The sequence below is a fragment of the Palaemon carinicauda genome, unplaced genomic scaffold, assembly GCF_036898095.1.
Source record: "Palaemon carinicauda isolate YSFRI2023 unplaced genomic scaffold, ASM3689809v2 scaffold428, whole genome shotgun sequence".
Classification (NCBI taxonomy): Eukaryota; Metazoa; Arthropoda; class Malacostraca; order Decapoda; family Palaemonidae; genus Palaemon; species Palaemon carinicauda.
In genome coordinates, this window is record NW_027171682.1 from 37,501 (window position 1) to 59,484 (window position 21,984).

General features: G+C 38.8%; 1 protein-coding gene across 1 annotated transcript in view; it reads right to left on the reverse strand.

Annotated features, from left to right (window-relative positions):
• Positions 1-3,146: 3,146 nt before the first annotated feature.
• The window catches only part of LOC137636888 (uncharacterized), a 102,352-nt gene continuing 83,514 nt past the window's right edge, over positions 3,147-21,984 (reverse strand). The window contains exons 47-51 of the mRNA XM_068369244.1: positions 14,716-14,975; positions 10,379-10,553; positions 8,935-9,088; positions 6,071-6,212; positions 3,147-4,379 (exon numbers count right to left, since the gene is read on the reverse strand). Coding sequence (XP_068225345.1) covers positions 3,363-4,379; positions 6,071-6,212; positions 8,935-9,088; positions 10,379-10,553; positions 14,716-14,975 — 1,748 coding nt within the window. The 3' untranslated portion in view covers positions 3,147-3,362. The remainder of the gene's footprint in view (positions 4,380-6,070; positions 6,213-8,934; positions 9,089-10,378; positions 10,554-14,715; positions 14,976-21,984) is intronic.

Genomic DNA, 21,984 nt, shown 5'->3' on the forward strand with positions numbered 1-21,984 from the left:
TATATATATATATATATATATATATATATATATATATATATATATACATCATCCCCATCATCATGAGCCGTTGATAATCCACTGCAGGACAAAGGCCTCAGACATGTCCAACCACTCTCGCCTGTTTATGGTCTTTATTTGCCAGTTGATATCTGCAAATTTTCTAAATTCGTCAATCCATCATCTTCTCTTCCTTCTCCTATTTCTTTTCAATCTTTAGAGACCCGTTCTCTATCATCTGCCATTTTATTATGTCCTGCCCATGTTTTATCAATGGAATTAAAATAAAGATTCCCTTTATATTATTATTCTTTATTGAAATGCTGACGCAACAATACTAAACTTTATTGTTTGTTATATATTTATCAAATATTTTTGGTTGACTATCGAATTCCAATATAGATTTACATATCTTTATTATAGATAGCTTTAGATAATCCAGCCACTGAGGTGGGCAAGCCAACCTCAACTTGGTGCCGGTCCCAAGCCCGGGTAAACGGGGAGGGTTGGCGGCAGGAAAGGCATCCGGCCGTGAAAAATTAGCCAAAACCAATATGGCCAGTGGAGATTGAGAATATCAACCCCACATACAAGTGGGAAAAGATGCAGACAAATAAGAAGAAGAAGATTGATAGCTTTAGATATATGAATAATTTATCTTCATTACATATTTGGATTTGATAAAAATATTTCATGTATTCAGGTACTTGTGAGGTAATAGAAGAATATAGTGATAATTGAATATTTTATGGACTAAACTCTACTGTGTAAAATATTTATGAATGAAATAGTAGGAATGAAATTCTTATTAATGAATGAAATAGTAAGCGTAAAATTCTTATTAATGAATGAAATAGTAAGAATAAAGAATTGTAAAATTTTACTGGCAATAAGACAGTAGTATATGAGTAAATGGAAGCAAGCTATTTAAGAATAAAATTACAAATAGTTACAGATGGCTTCAAACTGTTGGAACCTAGATAAATGTCTACTGTAGGCTCCAGAGCCTTTAAATATGCGGCCTCGAGACTATATAACAAGCTCCCACGAAACATTCGAATGATTGAAGACATTAAGGCTTTCAAGAGGAAACTGAAAATTTTATTATTTCATGAGGCCTTTGACAGTGACGATTTAACAGTAAATGAACAATATATGATATGAAATGTTAAATACTCTGAACGAACAAGGGAAAATGACAGTGGAGGTCCTGTAGAGATGGGGTTCCCCTGCTGTATGGGACTGGAAAAGCAGCCATCAAAGAGAAAAGACAAGAGAATTGTTTCATAAAGATAAAATACTATGGCTAGTCATTGGAAATAGCTGTCGTAACTGATTGTTTGTTATAAGTGTTATAGAGAGTTTAAAATGAACTCGAGACGGGCAAAAAATTGAATCGCAAAGCACAGAAGAAGATAGAGAATACCATATTTAATTGACTCTTAAGTTTCAGTATCACATTGTGGTAAGATTGAGGAAGAAGTATGTTGCACATAACGAGGACAAGAGATAAGACAATTATTTTTAAGGTAAATGTACTGTAGCTCCCAAAAGTAACTGTAATGTTGGGTGCGAAAAATGGTTAAATGAACAGAATGATGTAGTCTCCCTGATAATCTATCGTCTCGGTAGGGATGGTATGCGTTAATGTTAGGTGCGAAAAATGGCTAAATGAACAGAATGATGTTTTCTCCCTGATTGTCTATCGCCTCGGTAGGGTTGGGATGCGTGTTTACCCGTCATAGTCACAATTGCTAATAAGCAAACCAATGGATTCATACGACTCCAGATATCTATTGATAATCGACATATACATATAAGATAATTTTTCTCTAATGTTTACACCTGTCCTAATTCTTGTACGTAGATATGTGTTGTACGTCAAGGTAAATGAACTCTATAATCATGATAATTTCACAAAAACTTATAACTCAGCATGTTGTTGTCGCAAGATTGCATTTTGATAGCGAGGGGTGTTTAGTTGCCCTTGGGCGCTCGAGTAGACAAGGCCCTCACCTGAGAGGGTAGCTGTGTACGGTGTACTTACGAACGAACCTTTTGTAATAAATGAAGAAAACCCATATTACGACGTCTCATTATCCGTCTACATGGGACACGTCTTTTTTCAGCAATATACAGTAGCCCATTACAGCATTACCACATTGTTCTGCAATGGATCTTGGAAAACATGGTAACAACAATGGGCTGAGTTGCCACAGTCTAATATTGGTAAAACCACAGCTAATGAATGAATATCTGTAAATAACTGAATCAAATATATCTACATAATATGACAAAATTATATTACGTAACCACAACTATTGAATTATACCTACATGATATGACAGAGTAATTAATATTACATAATAAAATAAAGTGAAATACTATCCTAGGTCATACATGGCATCCCCTCCCTAACAATCAGGCCTACCAATTTTGTCTCACCTCACGCAGCATGTTTCAAATAACATCGTCCATTGTGTCAGATTATACAGCGTATTTTTTAACGTTACTTTTGGGAACTTTAATACTTTAGAAATGTAAATGTTTTCGTACCGATTCTCTAATTAAATCGTAATTTTCTCTTTGACAATTTCTTAAGACTATTGCACATAACGAGGATCAGACATTTGAAACTAATATATTGATAAAAATATAAAGAAAACTTAGCATTTTTTGGTTTCTCATGATTTTTTATACTTACACATACATAGATTATATAATATATAACTTATATGTGTATATACAGATGGATACACACACACACACACACACACACATATATATATATATATATATATATATATATATATATATATGTATATATATATATATATATATATATATATATATATATATATATATATATATATATACATATATATATATATATATATATATATATATATATACATATATATATATATATATATATATATATATATATATATATATATATATATATATATATCTATATATATATATATATATATATATATATATGAGTGTATGTGTGCTTTATATAATTTCCGATAAAGATTCAAATATACGTATAAATTATTCCCTTATTCTAAGCGTTTGGAAGGCGTAACATTTCTAATATACCACTATCATCATCATCATTGTATAATATAATATAATTTAGAAATATTTCTCTATGAACTCGAGTCGTCAATTAGTTATGTCAGATTTTCTTCCAAAATTGAATTAGGTAAACAGCACTTAATTTATTAACTGTAATAATTACAATATGATTATGTATAGGTGTATTATCAATGGTATTAATTAACTCCTTAAGCTAATTGCAAAAAAGACCTTTATGACAACTGCATATTTTGGTAAAACGAGGATTCTTTTAGCGACTAATAACGACCTCGCTTTCCTTTCTCCGACGAAGGGGTAGCCTGCCCGCTGGCCCTGTCCAGGGCATCGAGAACCTTATCGAGAGAGTGGTGGAGATGCCGCAGCTGCGAATCGACGTCCGGACCCCTCGGCGGCTGTATGTTGACCTCCCTGACCGAATTAGGGAAGAATGCCCTGATGTAAGCAGAGACCCGAGTCATGAGATACTCGACGACCTCGTAGTCGTTGGGCTGGGCACTGAGGTTGTTGCTCACATGGGCAAAGGCGTGGCAGATGATGGCGATCAGTAGCTGGAAGACCAGCCAGTAAAGCATGAAGGCAAAGATGAAGTAGAAGATGGGGCCGAGGATGGGAGAGGACTCCTTGATGTCGAGAAACTTCTTGTTGATGAGGAAGAAGGACGCTTCGACCGTTTTTGTGAATGTCGAGAACTCCTCGACGTACGTCAGGGAATTGAGATAGAAAATGCTGGAGAAACTGAACAGCATGATAATGAAAAGAAGGGTGAAGCCTAGGATATCTCCCGCAGCGTACTTCAGGGTGGCCGAGAGCATCCCGATACGTTTGTTGAATCTTAAGAGTTTCAGGAGCTTTAAGGTTCCTATGAACACCTGGAAGGAAATGATATATCCTACGACGTCATCCAGGAAAGCCAGAGGCTGCATTCTGATGTACTTCTTCCCCTTCGACGCAGTAAACTTGTCGATCGTGTAATAAGTCAGCGAAGTTTTCAACAGGTAGAATATGATGGCGGTGTAGGAGAGAACCAGTATGGCTATTTCCAGTATATTCCATGCAGACTTGAAGTACGACCTCCCCAGTTTCTTGAGGCTCTTGTATTCCCTGCGCGTGTAGAAGAAGGTGAAGATGAGGTAAGCTATCTCGGATAACAGGATGTAGAAGCCTCCTGGTCTGTGGTACCGCAGCAACGACAGCCCCTGGAACTTAAACTTGGCCAGAAATCCTCCGCCGTCGAAAAACTCGAAGACGAACATGACGACGCCGAAGAGGTTGACCTATCGGGAGAGATGTCTGAGATGAGTTCAAGAAAACTTTTGACGGATTATGAAAGCACTTTTTAAAGGAAATAAAAGTTGTTTATAAAGGTAAATAAATCATCTCTGAATAGATTTTCTTAAAACTTGTACCTAAAGTTGCGAATTGAATTTAAGACTCGGTAAGTGGCAGGCGTAGTAAAGAAAACAGAGGTGTTAAGAGTCTCATGACTGAGATGGTGTGGACATGTGTTGAGGATGGATGTTTGGGGAAGAATGTGAGGAGGGAGTGAGGAGGGCTTAGGAGGAAACTGTTAGGAGGAGAAGATCCAGAGGGAAGCAGAGAATTAGATTGCGAGATATGGTGAAGGATGATATGGAGAGAAGAGGTTTGGTGGAAGAGGATACCTTTGATAGAAGGCATTGGAGAGGGTGGATCAGGCAACCGACCCTTTAATGTAGAAATAATAATGGGAAAGAAGAATATCTTAGTAACATAGAAAAGAAATATTCATGAAAATATTTTATGCAAAGCAAAGTGCTGGATATCGAAATGAATTAAGCTTAAATATTCACGGAAAACATATAAAAAGAAAGCTTAATGAGACTAAATAAGTTTGTAAACATTTAGTTTCAAAATGATAGAACATGTAAAGAAAATATATTTCTTTTTTGTTTAGAAATATCCATAAGATTTGATTTAAGAAGTTAAATTTCTATTTTAATTCTGAAAGTCATAGAATGTATGTCTTTATTAATGATCAAGTTTAAAAGAAAATCAGAGAATGGATAATTTTAGAATAGTTTAGACTTAAAAAAAGCAAAATAACGAATAGCTAATTGGTCAATAAATGTTAGTTTTAAAAGAAAATGAGAGAATGAATGATTTTAGAATAGTTTAGACTAATAAAACAAAAGAACGAATAACTAATTTGCCAATAAATGTTAGTTTTAAAAGAAAATTAAAGAATAAATAATCTTAGAACCTTTTAGACTTAAAAAAGCAAAATAACGAATAACCAATTTGCCGATAACTGTTAGTTTTAAAATAAAATTAGAGAAAGTATGATTTTAGAACCGTTTAAATCTTAATAAAAACAAAAAACTGATAACTAAAAGGTCGCGAGTATCAAAGAAGAGTAGGCCTACGCAGAAGAATCCACCAAGGTTGTTTTAAATATAAATCAACGTAAACGTATTTAAATGGAAATATTTTTAATAAATTTCAATAAAGTGCGATATATATATTTTGCAACATGAAAATAATATAAATGGAAGGGTGGAGCATGGATATTGTTTGAATAAAAAGGTATTAACCCTTTCACCCCCAAAGGACGTACCGGTACGTTCTTGCAAAACACTGTTAATTACATATTTTCACATTTTTTTGATAATATTAAGAGAAACTTCAGGCATTTTCCAAAAGAATGAGACCAACCTGACCTTTCTAGGACAAAAACTAAGCTTGTTAGAGCAATTTTTAAAAATTATTTAGCAAAATGTGCTCGAAATTTTACCTTATGGTGGGGGTAAAAGCCTCATGTGGGGGAGTTAACATATTCATAACATTCGGTGAAGGAGTTAATATTTGCTAACAGACTAACATTAAAATTTGTCAACTTTATTGATTAGATCTAATATTTTATCTATCATATTTACAGGGGAGTACATTGGCTCCAAGAAGGATCCAGAGATCTAGAAGGATTGTTTACCTGGGGATTGTAAAAGGCGAACTCTACGAAAACAGCTTTCGTCTGCTGATCCATCCATCCTTCGTTTTCCAGTCTGTCGAGTGTATGAAGGGCCTTGTAGTGTGGACCTCTGATCTCGACCAAGTATCCTCCGCCGCTATACCTGTCCAAGGGTGAAATATTAAAGCTTTAGACTTATGATAGCATCGATTATTGGAAGATTTTGCGATGGGTATGTGTTCATCCCTGTGTATTTCATCTGTTTCCGAGTTTATTTATTTGGTTATGAGTAATTTTACATAAAAACTACTGTACCGATTTTAACCAAAATTGGTAGTGATGTTGGGTATAACACAAGGATGAATCTGTAACATTTTGGATGAAGTATATCAAAGTACAAGTACGCAGCAGTACTTTGAAAGTAATGGGAATATGAAGTAAATTCCAAATATTTTGTTAGTTTATGTTTTGTTTGTGAACATTACACAAAAACTATTGAACCAATTGAAACGAAACTTGGTGGAAATGTTGAGTATAACCCAAGGACATATTCATTAGATTTTGAAGAAAATGCATAGCAGTACAAGCACGCAGTGGAGTTAAGAGTAATATAAGACAGGTTGGCTTGACGAAGGCATGCTCTCTATTGAGTGCCACTCTAGTACTGTAAAAAATTCACTTCCTAAATATGTTTTGGTTAATACTGTCTCAATTTAAAGTTCGTAAAATGGCCTTCGAATATCAGAAAAATATGATGTTTAGTAATGACACTTAACAAGTTTTCGGTGATAATTTCTCTCAGAATCAGGCCAATCCTGACTAATTATTGTTTTTGGGGAAGTTTATTTTTGTTAGCTATCCAAGCATAAATAAATATTTACCTTCGCCAAAGGTGGTTATAAAATCGAGTTGGTTTATTTATTTATCTGTCTGTGTGTATGTCTGTCTGTTGACAGGATTATGTTAAAACTACTGGATAAAGTTTGACGAAATTTTCACCCTTATACATAACAATTCTTGAATCACATCTATGTTGATGTGTAAATCAGTCACAATTATGCTGTAAGTGTTTGTAAGCAATTACAATTAAAATGTTTTCCCGTTGTGAAACAAACTATCCTCTCTCTCTCTCTCTCTCTCTCTCTCTCTCTCTCTCTCTCTCTCTCTCTCTCTCTCTCTCTCGTGTGTGAAGATCGCCTTACCGTACGTAAGACACGGGCTCTTGCCGCTGGGCAGCTCTCTCTCTCTCTCTCTCTCTCTCTCTCTCTCTCTCTCTCTCTCTCTCTCTCTCTCTCTCTCTCTCTCTCTCTCTCAGGTGTTTATAAGCAATTAAAATGTTTTCCCCTTATGAAGCAAACAATTTATCTCTCTCTCTCTCTCTCTCTCTCTCTCTCTCTCTCTCTCTCTCTCTCTCTCAAGTGTTTATAAGCAATTAAAATGTTTCCCCGTTGTGAAACAAACAATTCTCTCTCTCTCTCTCTCTCTCTCTCTCTCTCTCTCTCTCTCTCTCTCTCTCTCTCTCTCTCTCTCTCTCTCTCTCTCCACACGAAAGTTAAAGAATCATGTTTTATTTGTCAAAATAGAAATTTCGAAACCTTTCAAAACAATTTAGAATTCTGTTTTTTATTATCAAAACAATTTCTTGCTCATTTTAAGCAAAACAAATTGGAAATATAAATTAGGAGAATTTAATATGTAATTATAATATAAGATAATGAATATAAAACTTAATTCTAAAGAAATATACCTTTATGTCAATAAAATTGTGGGTAAACTCTAGCTAATACTTTACTTTCCTAACTATTCCTTGCCATGGATCTTTGGACTAGTTTAAAGATTACCCATGAATGGCAGAGGCAAGGGACAGTAACAATACTGTAAATACTGACCACATATACATATGATCAGCGCCCAAGCCTCCTATCCACCCAAACTAGGACCAGGGAAGGCCAGGCAATGGCTACTGATGACTCAGCAGCTAGACCTATAGGCTCCACCAAGGATGGTGAGGTTGCAGACACTAGAGGAAGCTCTCGAGATTGAGTGGGACTCGAACCCCAGTCTAGCATATCACCAGGCAGGGAGGCTACCAATAGACTCTAGTGACAGGCATGTATTAGCTCTCTACTTTAGCTCTATTGATGATTCCTTTATTTCAACGGTCTATTCGATGTCTTTTAAATTATACTTCGTAATACATACGCTGGGCTTTCCCACCATTGCGTCTCGGCACGGAAAGACTATCTCAGCCCCAGTGTCCCGCAGTATGGCTGAAATCCACAAATTAGTGCCATATCTACCCATTTCAGGGCCCATAGGCTTTGAGCTTCTCGGGGACCCTACATCCTCCAACGTCCCTCCGCCCACGAACTACACGAAATCCTTTCATACAATTTATTACAATAAGATTACAAATGAAGTAGATAATCCATTGCTTTAAAATTTACCACTAAAAGAGAAAGTGATTGCATGGGCCCCTGGTTTTGGTGGCCCCCTGCTCCACCTGGATGCTATCCTTCAGCCTAGTTATTCTTAGGGATAAGGGGGCACTGAATTTGATGGTATAAAGGGTTATAGTGGCATATTGAAGACGTCCCTGTCTGGTGATCTGCCTGACTTGGGCTCGAGTCCCTCTCAAGGTCTATAGTTTCTCGTGTCTGCAACCTCATCATCCTTGTGAGCTAAGTGTTGGGGCTTTGGGGTAGCCTATAGGTCTACCTGCTTAGTCACCAGCAGCCTTTGCCTGGCCCTTCTTGGTCCTAGCTTGGGTGGAGAGGAGGCTTGGGTGCTGACCATATGTACATATGGTCTGTCTCTAGGGCATTGTTCTCTGCCAATCATGAGCAGCCTTTAATACCTTTAAAAAAATGAAAAAAGCAGCTTACGAATCCAGGATGCCGTCGTAAGGGAAGCCGTGAAGCTGGAGAGAGGATTTGTAGATGTAATGCGGGGGACCGTTTTCAGTCACGTTCCAACCCAGTCCAAAATCCCTCTCGTCCTCATCCCTCGGATGATTGACGGGGTGTTGGTGAGACGGGCCTGCGGATGAAGAGAGAGTTACCATCTTTGATTGTAATTTAACATTTGTTTACCTTCGCTAACTTTGACAGAAGGTTATATTTTGATAGACATATATTTATTTATTCATGTTTTTATGTTTATTAATTTGTGATTCGCATATCTCAAAAACTATTTGACCGAATCGCACGAAATTAGGTGGGGTGATTGGCCTTGATCCAAGGACAATTTGATTAGTTTTTGGGAGTCATTGGGTCAGAGGCCAAGGGCACGGAAAGGTAAAAAACATCTTTTTGCTATATCTAGGTCAATTTTTATCTGATTTGCATGAAACTAGTGCCAAAATATGCATGTTTCAATTGGCATTGTCAAAGGTATGCGCTCTACCGAGTGGCAGTTCCAGTTGAAAAGTGTTTGTTGGGTCTCTGGTTTACCTTTAGCTTACTGTCTGCCTAGTCTGTCCACCTGTGACTTTGTACAAGTGTCCACTGGATTCAAAATATATGGGACAAGGATAGCAAATAATTCGTCTTGTAGATTTACTGAAAAACTGAAAGTCTGTACGATTTTTCAGGTAAATGTTCCAAAGGGTAAAAAGCAAACTAAACTAGAGTATATTCCAACAACATGTAAGGATATGAAATGGACATGAGCAGGACATGTAATGAGAATGATAGATAATAGATGGACATTACAATTAAGATAATGGGTCCTACAGATTGCAAGAGAATCAGGGGAAGGATGAGAAGACGATGGATTGACGAGCTAAGAAAATTTGTTTGTATATACTGCCATAGAAAGACCATAAACATATGCGTGTGGAAGGACATGTCTGAGGCCTTTGTTCTGCAGTGGGCTAGTAACGGTCGACAATGATGATGATGATGATATGTATATATATATATATATATATATATATATATATATATATATATATATATATATATATATATATATATATATATATATATATCGTCATCGTCATCGTCATCAGCCATAATTAGTCCAGTCCAATACAGGACAAAGGCCTCAAACATATCCTTCCATTCCCGACTGTTTATGGTCTTTCAATGCCAGTCTGTACCAGAAAATTTTCTTAGCTCGTCATTCCTTCGTCTTCTCTTTCTCTCCCTTCATACCCATGGTTTTGCAATCTCCAGGGACCCATTCTTTAATCATATATATATATATATATATATATATATATATATATATATATATATATATATATATATATATTATCCCTCTATTTAATCATAGTACCCAACTAAAGAATTTATTAAATACCCCCACGATATCTGTTGTCATTACCCGGCAGTTTCCTGATCTGTCTGAAGATTGGATGCCCCAGAAGAAAGTTGACTCGATCTATCATAGTACCACACATGGTCTGAGGTCTGTGTTCTCCATTGTAAAGGTAAGGGTCCATCAAATTCGGGATCAGAATCTCCTTTCCCCAGCACCAGAAATCGGATTCTTTTGCAGCCTGAGTGGAAAAAATTGTAGATTGTGGTTAAGTACTTTGATGTATAGAGAAGCTGTGAGATTATTTATTTTCTTGGGTGTAAAGGAAGTATTTAAATCATATTTTTTTAAGTATTTTGTTGGCTGTGAAGATATTTGGGATTAAACATTTTTCTTGGCTGTAAAATAATTATTAAGATTTGATTATTTTCAAGCAATTTCTTGATAATGAAAATTAATTGAGAAGATACTTTCTTGGTTAAAAAAAAGATATTAAAATCATTATTTTCTATGGTATGAAAAATAGGATTTTACTTTACTTACTTACTTACTTACTTACTTACTTATTTACTTACTTACTTAATTACTTATAGGGCTGTTTTAACACAATCACACTAGAAAATGCTATGTACTTCAAAACTTATAAGACATACTTGCTGTACATATTTTTAGGTATTTGAAGTACAACACAATTTCCAAACGCACATTATCAAAGCACTTGGATAACAAGTCTTCAATTTCCTCTTGAAAGCCTTAATATCTTCATTAAGTCTAGGATATCTACTAGGAGCTTGTATAATCCTGGGGCCGTATTTTTGAAAACTCTAGATCCTAAAGTAGACATATATCTTGGTCCCAATAGTTTGAAATAATCTGTAAGTATTCTCGTGTCAACGTGATTTATTGGCTACACTGTAGCAATTCTCTTAAGCCCTGTCCACACGATCGAGTATGCCCGACGGGCAAACAGTGATACCAGGCCACAATAGTTAGTGAAAGTGAGGGTTGATGACGTCAGAAGCGGGAAAACTAAAGGCAGGGATCTGGCAACACTGTATGATGCCAGATCCCTGTCTGTGGTTTTCCCGCTTCTGACGTCATTAACCCTCATTCTTACTCACTATTGTGGTCTGGTATCACTGTTTGCCCGTCGGGCATGCTCGATCGTGTGGACAGGGCTTTAGATATTTTGGACGCCTGGTTCTGATAACTTGATGGGTTATTGTATATATTTTAAAGTCAATTCTTGTTTTAATAAGCAGCCAGCATAAATCAATTTGTATAGGAGTATTCCTGTATCTTGCTTGAGGGTACACTCGGGGACTCTATTCTATCTAATTTCTCTTCCTCTTGTTTTGTTGAAGTTTTTATAGTTTATTTAAGAAATATTTATTTCAATGTTATTACTCAAAATATTTTATTTTTCCTTGTTTCCTTTCCTCACGGGTCTATTTTCCCTGTTGGGGCCCCTGGGCTTATAGCATCCTGCTTTTCCAACTAGGGTTGTAGCTTAGCAGGTAATAATAATTATAGTAATAATAATCTGGGTGGGACACCTTTTATCAGTCTTTTTCATCTCTTTATTACGTTTTGTAATTTCTTAAGTTACACTTTGTGTAGATTGTAAAAGATTTGGAAGTCAATCCTGGTAATAACAAAGTTAATCACAAATTTCTTTACAAAATATTCACCCAGGTACTTTATAAAAACAATATTTTGAAGGTGATATCCAGGGGTTTTTACTACATTGTTTATTTAAACATTGAGAAACAAATGACAGTGAAGTGATACACAAAGATCACGAACTCTACTAGATATCTGGACCGAATTGCTACTACTATTTATTTGGTTATCAGTTTCATTTTCATTTAGTTTTAGTTATTTAACTGCTATCCACTCCTTAACACTATTAAAAATGTGGTTTATATTTTTTAGCTGTATCGTCAATTTCATTTAGAGAGAAGCAAAATTGTATATAATCTACAAATAGTTTAAACTTAACCTCATGTTCCTGTAATAATTTTGATGGACTTATAGTGTAGATTCTAGATTAGATTGGACCTAGTACACTCCCCTAAGGTAGTCCCATCTTAATGGTTTAAATTCTATACAGTAGTTTCTGTCAACCAAGTAATCGTTTAGATACTCGAAAACTTAAATACATTTTTTATTCTAATCTTATTCATAAACGTATAAAATTTTAATTGGAATGTTTTGATCACTATTTATTTAAATATAAATTTTCATAAATCCCGCCTTTCCACCTAACAGAATTATGCATGGCATTTAACAGCTTCTGCCATCTAGTGACAACAAAGTGAAACCAAATTCAAAATAATACAACTTTTTTATTCTAATCTTATTTATAAACGTATAAAATTTTAATTGGAATATTTTGATCACTATTATGTATTTGAATAGATAAATCCCGCTTTCCATCTAACAGAATTATTAGCCATGGCATTTGACAGCTTCTGCCATCTAGTGACAACAAAGTGAAACTCTAATCAAAACAAACAATTTGACAGCTGATGGCGGGCTTCAGTTCTTTGTGAATATTGAAATTTTGAACTTTCATTTTGAAGTTAAAAACAATATATACTTCGACAGTACACACACCACACCTCGAAGAACGTAAAGTGATTATATTAGTGTATTGATAGGTGGCAACAAGAGATTGTTACTGTGAATGGGTGGTTATTAACCGTGATGCTGGAAATTTCTTCCAGGATCCAGGATAATGTCCGAAGTCGTATTCCAGCTTGAAAGACTGTGATTTCCAGTATTACAGTGTTAAATTTATTAACCTTGAAGACCAGAACGTACATACGAACATTATAGAATTACAGTTTCACGTGTTCAAAAGGAGCCCGCTACTAGGAATCTGTACCCTGAAAAAAAGTGTATGGCAACTATTTCTTGGAGTACTGTATCAGGAATCCATATCTAGAGTATTTTTTTTTCACCATGACTTGAACTATAATAACACCGAAGTGGTAGTTAGAGCCCAAATATTTCGGATTTAGTGACATTGTATAAGGCAAGAGCGGATGAACTGTTTGCTTGGTGCAAGTGGTGTAAGGAAAGTTGATCCGTGTGGGGATAGAGGAGTGTCAGAAAAGTTTGATACATGGGGCGAAAGTCGTATCGGAAAGGAAAGACCTCAGTATCCAGGAACCCCTATATAGGGGGGAATGTTGTAGTTTGTGTAGGGGGTTCGACATATTGCCCACGAGCTTGTTTTGGGGTGTCTTTATGATAGCGGCCACCTATATGTATCATCATGGGTAACTTAGAATACGGCAGTGAAAGGGGGGTCGCAGGGGCGCGTTAGAACCCTCTTTTAGCTAAGAAGGTAAGGACACGGCTTGTAGGTTAGGTTAGGGGGGAAAGTTTAGATTAGTTGATGTCCAATTTTAATCAACGTGTGAGGAACTGGCCGCTGATATACAAAGGCTCCCTTATTTTTCATTTACTGCACTCGACCCCACCAGATGCTGGTACTCGTTATAAGCTGGGGTAGACTGGTAGGTTGTGGTGGAAGTGATTCCGAGCCCACCAGATGTGAGCCAAGCTTTGCACTCCTTTCCCATGGAGCCACACTTTGGCTGATTCTATTAAAACATTGTTAGAAACTCTTATAACTTCAATTATAATTCTTTTGCTGTTGACAGTTAGGTATCAAATTTGGTTATAGTTTAGTTTTGTCACTTATAAATGTTATGTAACCACTTTGAGAAATGAAAATGTTAGATTCTCTTTAATAAATGCATACTATTTGTTGGGAGAACTGTTGTATCCTTTCATGTACAGTATAGTAATTTTTCTTTTTCAAAATGGTCTCAAATTTAGCAAAATCGTCTTATAAAGGCAATACTTGTTGGATTAGGGTGGTAAGGATTATATCTTACCAAAAGGTGTATACATTATATTGAAATCTATCTACAGTAAAAAGCAAAAATAATAATGGAAATTTTTTATTAATAAAAGGGAAAATAGAAATAAGAGAAACGTCAAATGCAGACTTAGTTTTATCAATTTAACGGTAATACAATTACAAGAAAATCTTCAAGCACTCACAATTGTTTTTAGTAATTCTTTGATGTAGAGAAGAAAAAAATTAAGCACAAGGACATGCAAACAAAGCAGGATATTTTAGGCAATTTTTATAGTAAAATAAACTTGAAACTACATTTTAGTATTCACATTGTTTTTAGTAATTCCTTGATGCATACAAAATTAAGCAATAGAACATGCAAACAAAACAGGTTATTTTAGGTATTGCTTGTAGCAGAAAGAGCTTTGCTGTCTTGAAAAGCCCGCTCAACTATTTTGACACATATATCTGAAAGAAAATCCAGCAATGATTCCTTTCCTTTACAGGTATTATTTCAGGTCCTCACCTTGGAAAAAGTGGGACATTGGCTGCCTCCGACTTGGCTCTCGACGAAGGTGTTGACGACGTTCTGCCTCATGAGGAAGATGTTTGGGTCCCTGGAGCCGTATCCCACGGAGAGGATGATGGTTAGAAAGATGGAGTATACTCCGATCTCGAAGATGAGAGATTGCATGGCCACTTCCTTCTCCCTGCGCACCCTTGCGGCCTCCAGTTCCTCCGGGCTCATTCCGGGGCCAACCTGGATCTGCGCCCTACGGCGTGAGCCTTGATATGGGTGAGAAAGGTAAGGCGATTCATCTAATATTGCAAAAGTGGTGTCTAAATACTGATGTCATCTGCTTTATTTTTCAATTTAATTTGTATTAAAGAGAACCAGGTCTTGATGGATACTTTTAAAACCTAATGAGAGAGTGAGTGTGTAATATTACAAAGTAAAGTCATAACTTTCCAAGATTAGTTATTATGCAAAACTTAGAACATATGTTTTCCCATTTGGGTGTCCCTCTCTTAAATCTATTTTGCTATAATTTCCACCCTCCACTAAAGCACAAATTCTTTTAGGTACGGTTAAAACTATTTTTAGTAAAGTACAGAGGAAACTACATGAGTAATTATTCTCATATTATATTTCTTATATAGTCTGCTGTAATTTAAATCTAATTTAGGGTTCAATAAATAAAATGAACTAACTAAATCATGCCATGACTTATGGAGTACTGTTTGCTCCTACACTGATATAAACCCTTGTCGTTTAATACGAAGCTTGGCTGTTAAAACCTGTAACGAGGTGTCAGTAATTACTGGTGAGTAGCCACTTGGACTTCGGCTGCCAGCCGTATGGACGCACGCTCGCTGTTCCAAACTTGGGCTTTTAATATTCTTTTGTTTTCAGATTTATTTGGTTTTGTGTGTGCTGTTGCATGAAGAAACCACGAGTAGGTGTGCAGTCTTGCCTAGGATTAGACAGCCGTCGATGCTGGATCTTCAAGACCAAGATGTCTGTGGTTTTTCATTCTTTGTGTCTATTTTGTAAGGATCATGACTGCGAATAACCATCCTCCTGTAAGTGATCAGTGCTAATTTCCTCTTGGTAAGGGTAGAAGAGAATCTTTAGCCATCGTTCAGCCTTGAGTCAAGTATTTAGCTTGAAGGGTGTAAACCTTTCCTCTTCATGGGAATTATCAATGCTCGTGAAGAGCTTTTGGGAAGTCGTGTCTTTTTAGTACTCTAAGCCTCCAGTGTGGAACATGAAGAGGGCCCCCTCAGAACCTTTAAGGCAGGCATCTGACAAAGACTTAACTCCAAAGATTCTTATTGGCCCTGGCTTCAATTAAGAGTAGAGCTGCATAGTTTTCAATATTAAACTTACCCGATAATCATGTAGCTGTCAACTCCGTTGCCCGACAGAATTCTATGGAGGGATACGCCAGCTATCACAATACTAGAAGGGGGTGTACTTACCAGCGCCACCTGTGGCCAGGTACTATAGTACTTCTTGTTGACACCTCCTCAATTTTTCCTCTGTCGTGCTTCCGGCAAGACGTTCTGGGATACGCTTATGTTCTTGGAGTATTTTCACGACTTTGGTGAAGTATTTCTCTTTGATTTCGGCTGTCGCTTTACTGGAAACTTCTATATTAGCTTAGTTAGCTTTTGGAATTAATTTGATTAATTATGGTGACGAAGAGAGTATGAACTCTCTTTCACCTTTAAATGGCCGACCCTTCCCTTAGACGGAAGTGTTGGTGTCTAAGAGAGTATAGACTCTCTTTCTTAATTTTGCTTAACAAAAGTTATAGATTTATTTTATATCTCTCCGCCTCTTATAGGCCTCTTCGATTAACTTCCTTTTATTATAAACTTATTAAAATTAATTTTTATATTTGTTTATATTCGACCTTCCTAATAGTAGGCGGTCTTTTCTTGGTACCGAAGTTAATTAACATTGAGCCCGTCATTTCGGTTTTACCTGTTAACATATTATGCTATTTTAATGTCTTTGAAAGAATTTCTTTGATAGTCTAGTACTGTTTTCAAAGTTGAACTAACGTTTTGTTTTGTCTCTGCAGTTGTTGACGTTCAGAACGTTCAACTTGCGCTCTATCGTTACGATAGAGAAAGAATTTTCACGGTTTCACGTTGCAGTAAGAGTAACCGTGTTTAGCGTTTTGTTCATTCTTTCTTAACTTAATGGTTTTAATCCTAATAAAGGAACTTTTCATTTTGGGAAATATTTCAGTTTTTTCCTTTAACAATAATATGTTTTAACGATATATATGATTGGGCTCTTCTCTCAGATTCTAAGTCAAGAGAGAGAGAGAGAGAGAGAGATAGAGACGGAGGGAGAAAGAGGAGGATAAACGTTTCATTCAAGCGAGTAACGTTGTTATCGTTTTTGCTCTTCTCCCTAGTCTCTTTAGGGGAAGAAGGTAAACGTTTCTAGAGTGATCTAGTGTTTAGTCTCTTTCCAGCCACTGAATTATCTATCTTTCATTAGATTTTTCTGTTACATTGTAATTCTGTTTTCGCAATTACTAACTTTTGAGAAAGGATAGAATTGCGTGTTTCAGGTACAAACCACTTAAAGTTTCGATTTCAGTGAAATAAGTGCAAACAGAAAATCAAAGTGATAAGTGATTAGCGCAAAGTGTGTCAGTGTTGTGTGTGAGGGTACTTCTGTGCGCGCCAGTCGTCCTCCCAGTCCGGGACCTCTTGCAAGCTCCCAAGCCCAGGGGAGAAGCAATGTCGAAGGACAAAAGGGTTCAGCAGGCCTTGATCGGCGCACAGAAGTATCCTCGGTGGTTGTGGGCGTGTCTTACCGAGACCGTCACTCCCACCCGCAGACGATTGAGCCCTTATTTTGCTCGTCTGCAGAAGAAATTTAGGGGAGAAAACGCTGGTCTCAGGTCTCAAGACCTCTTAAACGTAAAGTCCAGACCTATGCCAGACGTACGAAGTTAGAGTTCAACAACCCGGATGCAGTCATTGGGTTAGCTCTGACTCTCCTCAGTCATCTGTTGAATGCACTCCGCCTAAGAGGAGTAAGGTTCTGCCGCAACAGATCTCTGCTGTTAAGGCTTTACCTCAGCAGACCTTAGTGTCTGCCGACCCCAAGTTGACTCTACTGCAGTCCATGCAGTCACAACTTTCGGTCTTGATGCGTGAGTGTCGGGCTGAGAGTGTTGCGCCTCCGCCTACACTCCCTCCGCCTGCGCTCGCTCCGCCTGCGCTCGCTCCGCCTGATCGCAGTACCACCTGCCAGGCGTACGATGTTGAGCCACGTTCTGAGTTTGCTGTTCCCAGTGGTGTTTAGCCTCCGCCTTCCTTAAGGCAACCTTTACAATGGGATCAGGAGGATTATACCTCTCTTCCTCCGCCTCCACTTGCTGCTCCACCAGGGATGCAACTCTCGGTTGAGGTACAACAACCTCTCCCGTCCATGAGTCAGTCTCCTCAGCTCTCGCTGCAGCGAGCTCAACCCTCCACAAGGCAAGCACCACTACACCTTAGCCTTGCGCCTCAGGAGCCTCAGCTTGCGAGACATTTACCTTGTTCTGCGCAGCCTCTACCTCATCGCGCTCCGCTCACACCACAGGAACAGGAACTTGCTACTCCGCTTCCGCCCACCGCTCAGCAAGCGCAACCCTTGGGTTCAACCACTCATGCTAGGAGTCAGCCTCCTCCACCCATGCGCCTACCTTCTGCTACTTCCTTTGATCAGCCTTTGCAGACTGAGCCTCAGGTGTTCCCTCAACAGAGTCTTGAAGAGGAAACCACAACTATTGTTGTTCCAGCTCGTTCTGACTCTGCTGTTCAGCATACCTTACCTCCATTTTCAAACCTTATGATAATGGAGGTTATTTGTATTACTTATAAAAATATATTTGTATTCCTTGCAATATATTTTTAACAATATCGCAAAATATGGCAAAAATATGAATCATGAGTTATGAATGTAAGGTAAATATTATGTTGATATTAAAACCCCATGCAAGCATGCATAAAGCACTCTAGCACTGGTCATGGAATTTCTGAGAAATGTTAAACGCCATGCACACGCTCTGCCTACCTTACAGCATGCTCTACATACAGCATGCTCTGCTTACAGCATGCTCTGCATACTACATGCTCTGCATACAGCATGCTCTGCATTCAGCATGCTCTGCATACAACATGCTCTACATACAGCATGCTCTGCATACAGCATGCTCTGCATACAACATGTTCTGCATACAGCATGCTCTGCATTCAGCATGCTCTGCATACAACATGCTCTGCATACAGCATGCTCTGCATTCAGCATGCTCTGCATACAACATGCTCTACATACAGCATGCTCTGCATACAGCATACTCTGCATACAACATGCTCTGCATACCTTACCGCATGCTTCTCAGTCACACATCTTTGGTTGTTGCCAACTCACTAGACTGTCAAGCAGTTTCATAACGTTGCCTTCTAGTCTGCTGCTTTTGCACCAGTGAACCCTCACTGAGAGAACTTAGCTTTTCTAGGATATGGTCCCTGTAGATGAGAAAGTTCTTTTCTCCCTCCTTCTGATATTCCCTTGAGGACTCTGTCATTTGGAGGGAGCCTTTAGCTGCATAGCCTCCTATGGACTTTTATTTAAGCATAACATGCTTCCAGGGAAGGTAATGGTTCCACTTCAGTCGCTAATCCCGTCTGTTACCACACCTGCTCCCATAGACCTTGAGCTGTGTTGCAAGACATGCAGTCCAAGCTTAGTCCTTGTTAGAGGATTTTTTGTTTACGGAGTCAATGTGTCACGGGGAAGACGTTCAACAACCAACAGAAGTGACTTGTTGTGACGCAGTGCGGCAACCTCAGCAACCCGATAAGGAGTTGTCTGTACGACCCAGACAGTCTAGACAGATTCGGGTTGTCACTGTACTTCCTCGCTTGCCCATGATTGACAGTTCACAGACTGTGCAGCAGTACCATGATCTTGTGTCCGGCTCCGTCAGACGACTGGCTTTTAAGAGCTCCCACAAGTCGTCGCTGTCTGGAGATTTTCAAATGGACTATGGATCTGACCAAGGAACTGGGCCTCCTGGTCAATTTTGAGGAGTCTCAGCTCGTTCCATCCCAGACCATTGTCTCCTTGGGTATGGATCTTCAGAGTCGAGCTTTTCGGACTTTTCCGTCGGCCCCAAGGATCTTCCAAGCCCTAGAATGCATCCAGAGCATGCTGAGAAGGAACCGATGCTCAGTCAGGTAGTGGATGAGTCTAACAGGGACACTTTCATCGCTGGCCCTGTTCATCGTGTTAGGGAGACTCCACCTCCCCCCCTTCAGTATCATCTAGCTGCTCACTGGATAAAGGACATGACGCTAGAGACGGTCTCAGTTCCTGTTTCCGAAGAGAGGAGGTCTTCTCTCGCGTGGTGTAAGAACAGCTTTCTTCTCAAGGAAGTCTACCTTTGGCTGTTCAGAAACACGACCGCCGTCTCCTCTCGGACGCATCAGACACGGGCTGGGGTGCGACTTTGGACGGACAAGAATGCTCGGGAACATGGAATCAGGAGCAAAGGACACTTCACATCAATTGCAAGGAGTTGTTGGCGGTTATTCTGGCCTTGATAAACTTCAAGTCCCTCCAGCTTAACAAAGTGGTGGAGGTGGACTCTGACAACACCACAGCCCTGGCTTACATCTTCAAGCAGGGAGGGACTCTTTCGTGGAAGTTGTTCTAGATCGCAAGGGACCTTCTCATCTGGTCTAAAGATCAAAAGCTAACTGGTAACGAGGTTCATTCAGGGCGGTATGAATGTCATGGCAGATCACCTCAGACGGAAGGGTCAGGTCATCCCCACAGAGTGGACCCTTCTCAAGAATGTTTGCAGCAGACTTTGGGCCCTGTGGGGTCAGCCAACCATAGATCTGTTCACTACCTCGATAACCTAGAGACTCCTGTTGTATTGTTCTCCGATTCCAGACCCAGCAGCAGTTCACGTGGATGCTTTTCTGCTGGATTGGTTCCATCTCGACCTGTATGCATTCCCGCCGTTCAAGATTGTCAACAGGGTACTTCAGAAGTTCTCCTCTCACAAAGGGACACGGCTGACGTTGGTTGGCTCCGCTCTGGCCCGCGAGAGAATGGTTCTTAGAGGTACTGCAATGGCTGGTCGACATTCCCAGGACTCTTCCTCTAGGAGTGAACCTTCTAAGTCTACCTCACGTAAAGAAGGTACACCCAATCCTCCACTCTCTTCGTCTGACTGCCTTCAGACTTTCGAAAGACTCTCAAGAGCTAGGGGCTTTTCGAAGGAGGCAGCCAGAGCGATTGCCAAAGCAAGGAGAACATCCACTCTCAGAATCTATCAGTCTCAAGGGGAAGTCTTCCGTAGCTGGTACAAGACCAATGCAGTTTCCTCAACCAGTACCACTGTAACCCAGATTGCTGACTTCCTGTTATATCTAAGGAAAGTAAGATCCCTTTCAGCTCCTACGATCAAGGGTTACAGAAGTATGTTGGCAGCGGTTTTCCGCCACAGAGGCTTGGATCTTTCCACCAACAAAGATCTACAGGACCTCCCTAGGTCTTTTGAGACCTCAAAGGAACGTCGGTTGTCCACTCCAGGCTGGAATCTAGACGTGGTCCTAAGGTTCCTTATGTCATCAAGATTTGAACCTCTCCAATCAGCCTCTTTTTAGGACCTCACATTAAAAACTCTTTTCCTCGTGTGCTTGACAACAGCTAAAAGAGTAAGTGAGATCCACGCCTTCAGCAGGATCATTGTTTTCACATCTGAAACGGCTACATGTTCCTTGCAGCTCGGTTTTTGCTAAACGAGCTTCCTTCACGTCCTTGGCCTAAGTCGTTCGAGATCCCAAGCCTGTCCAACTTGGTGGGGAATGATCTGAAGAGAGTACTTTGCCCAGTTAGAGCTCTTAGGTACTATCTAAAAAGGTCTTAACCTTTACAAGGACAATCAGAAGCCTTATAGTGTGCTATCAAGAAACCTTCTTTTCCAAGTTCTAAGAACTCAGTTTCTTACTATTCAGGCTTCTGATTAGAGAAACACATTCTCATCTGAAGGAAGAAGACCTTGCTTTGCTGAAGGTAAGGACACATGAAGTGGGAGCTGTGGCTACTTCAGTGGCCTTCAAACAGAGCCATTCTCTGCAGAGTGTTATGGATGCAACCTATTGGAGAAGCAAGTCAGTGTTCGCATCATTCTATCTCAAAGATGTCCAGTCTCTTTACGAGTACTGCTACACCCTGGGACCATTCGTAGCAACGAATGCAGTA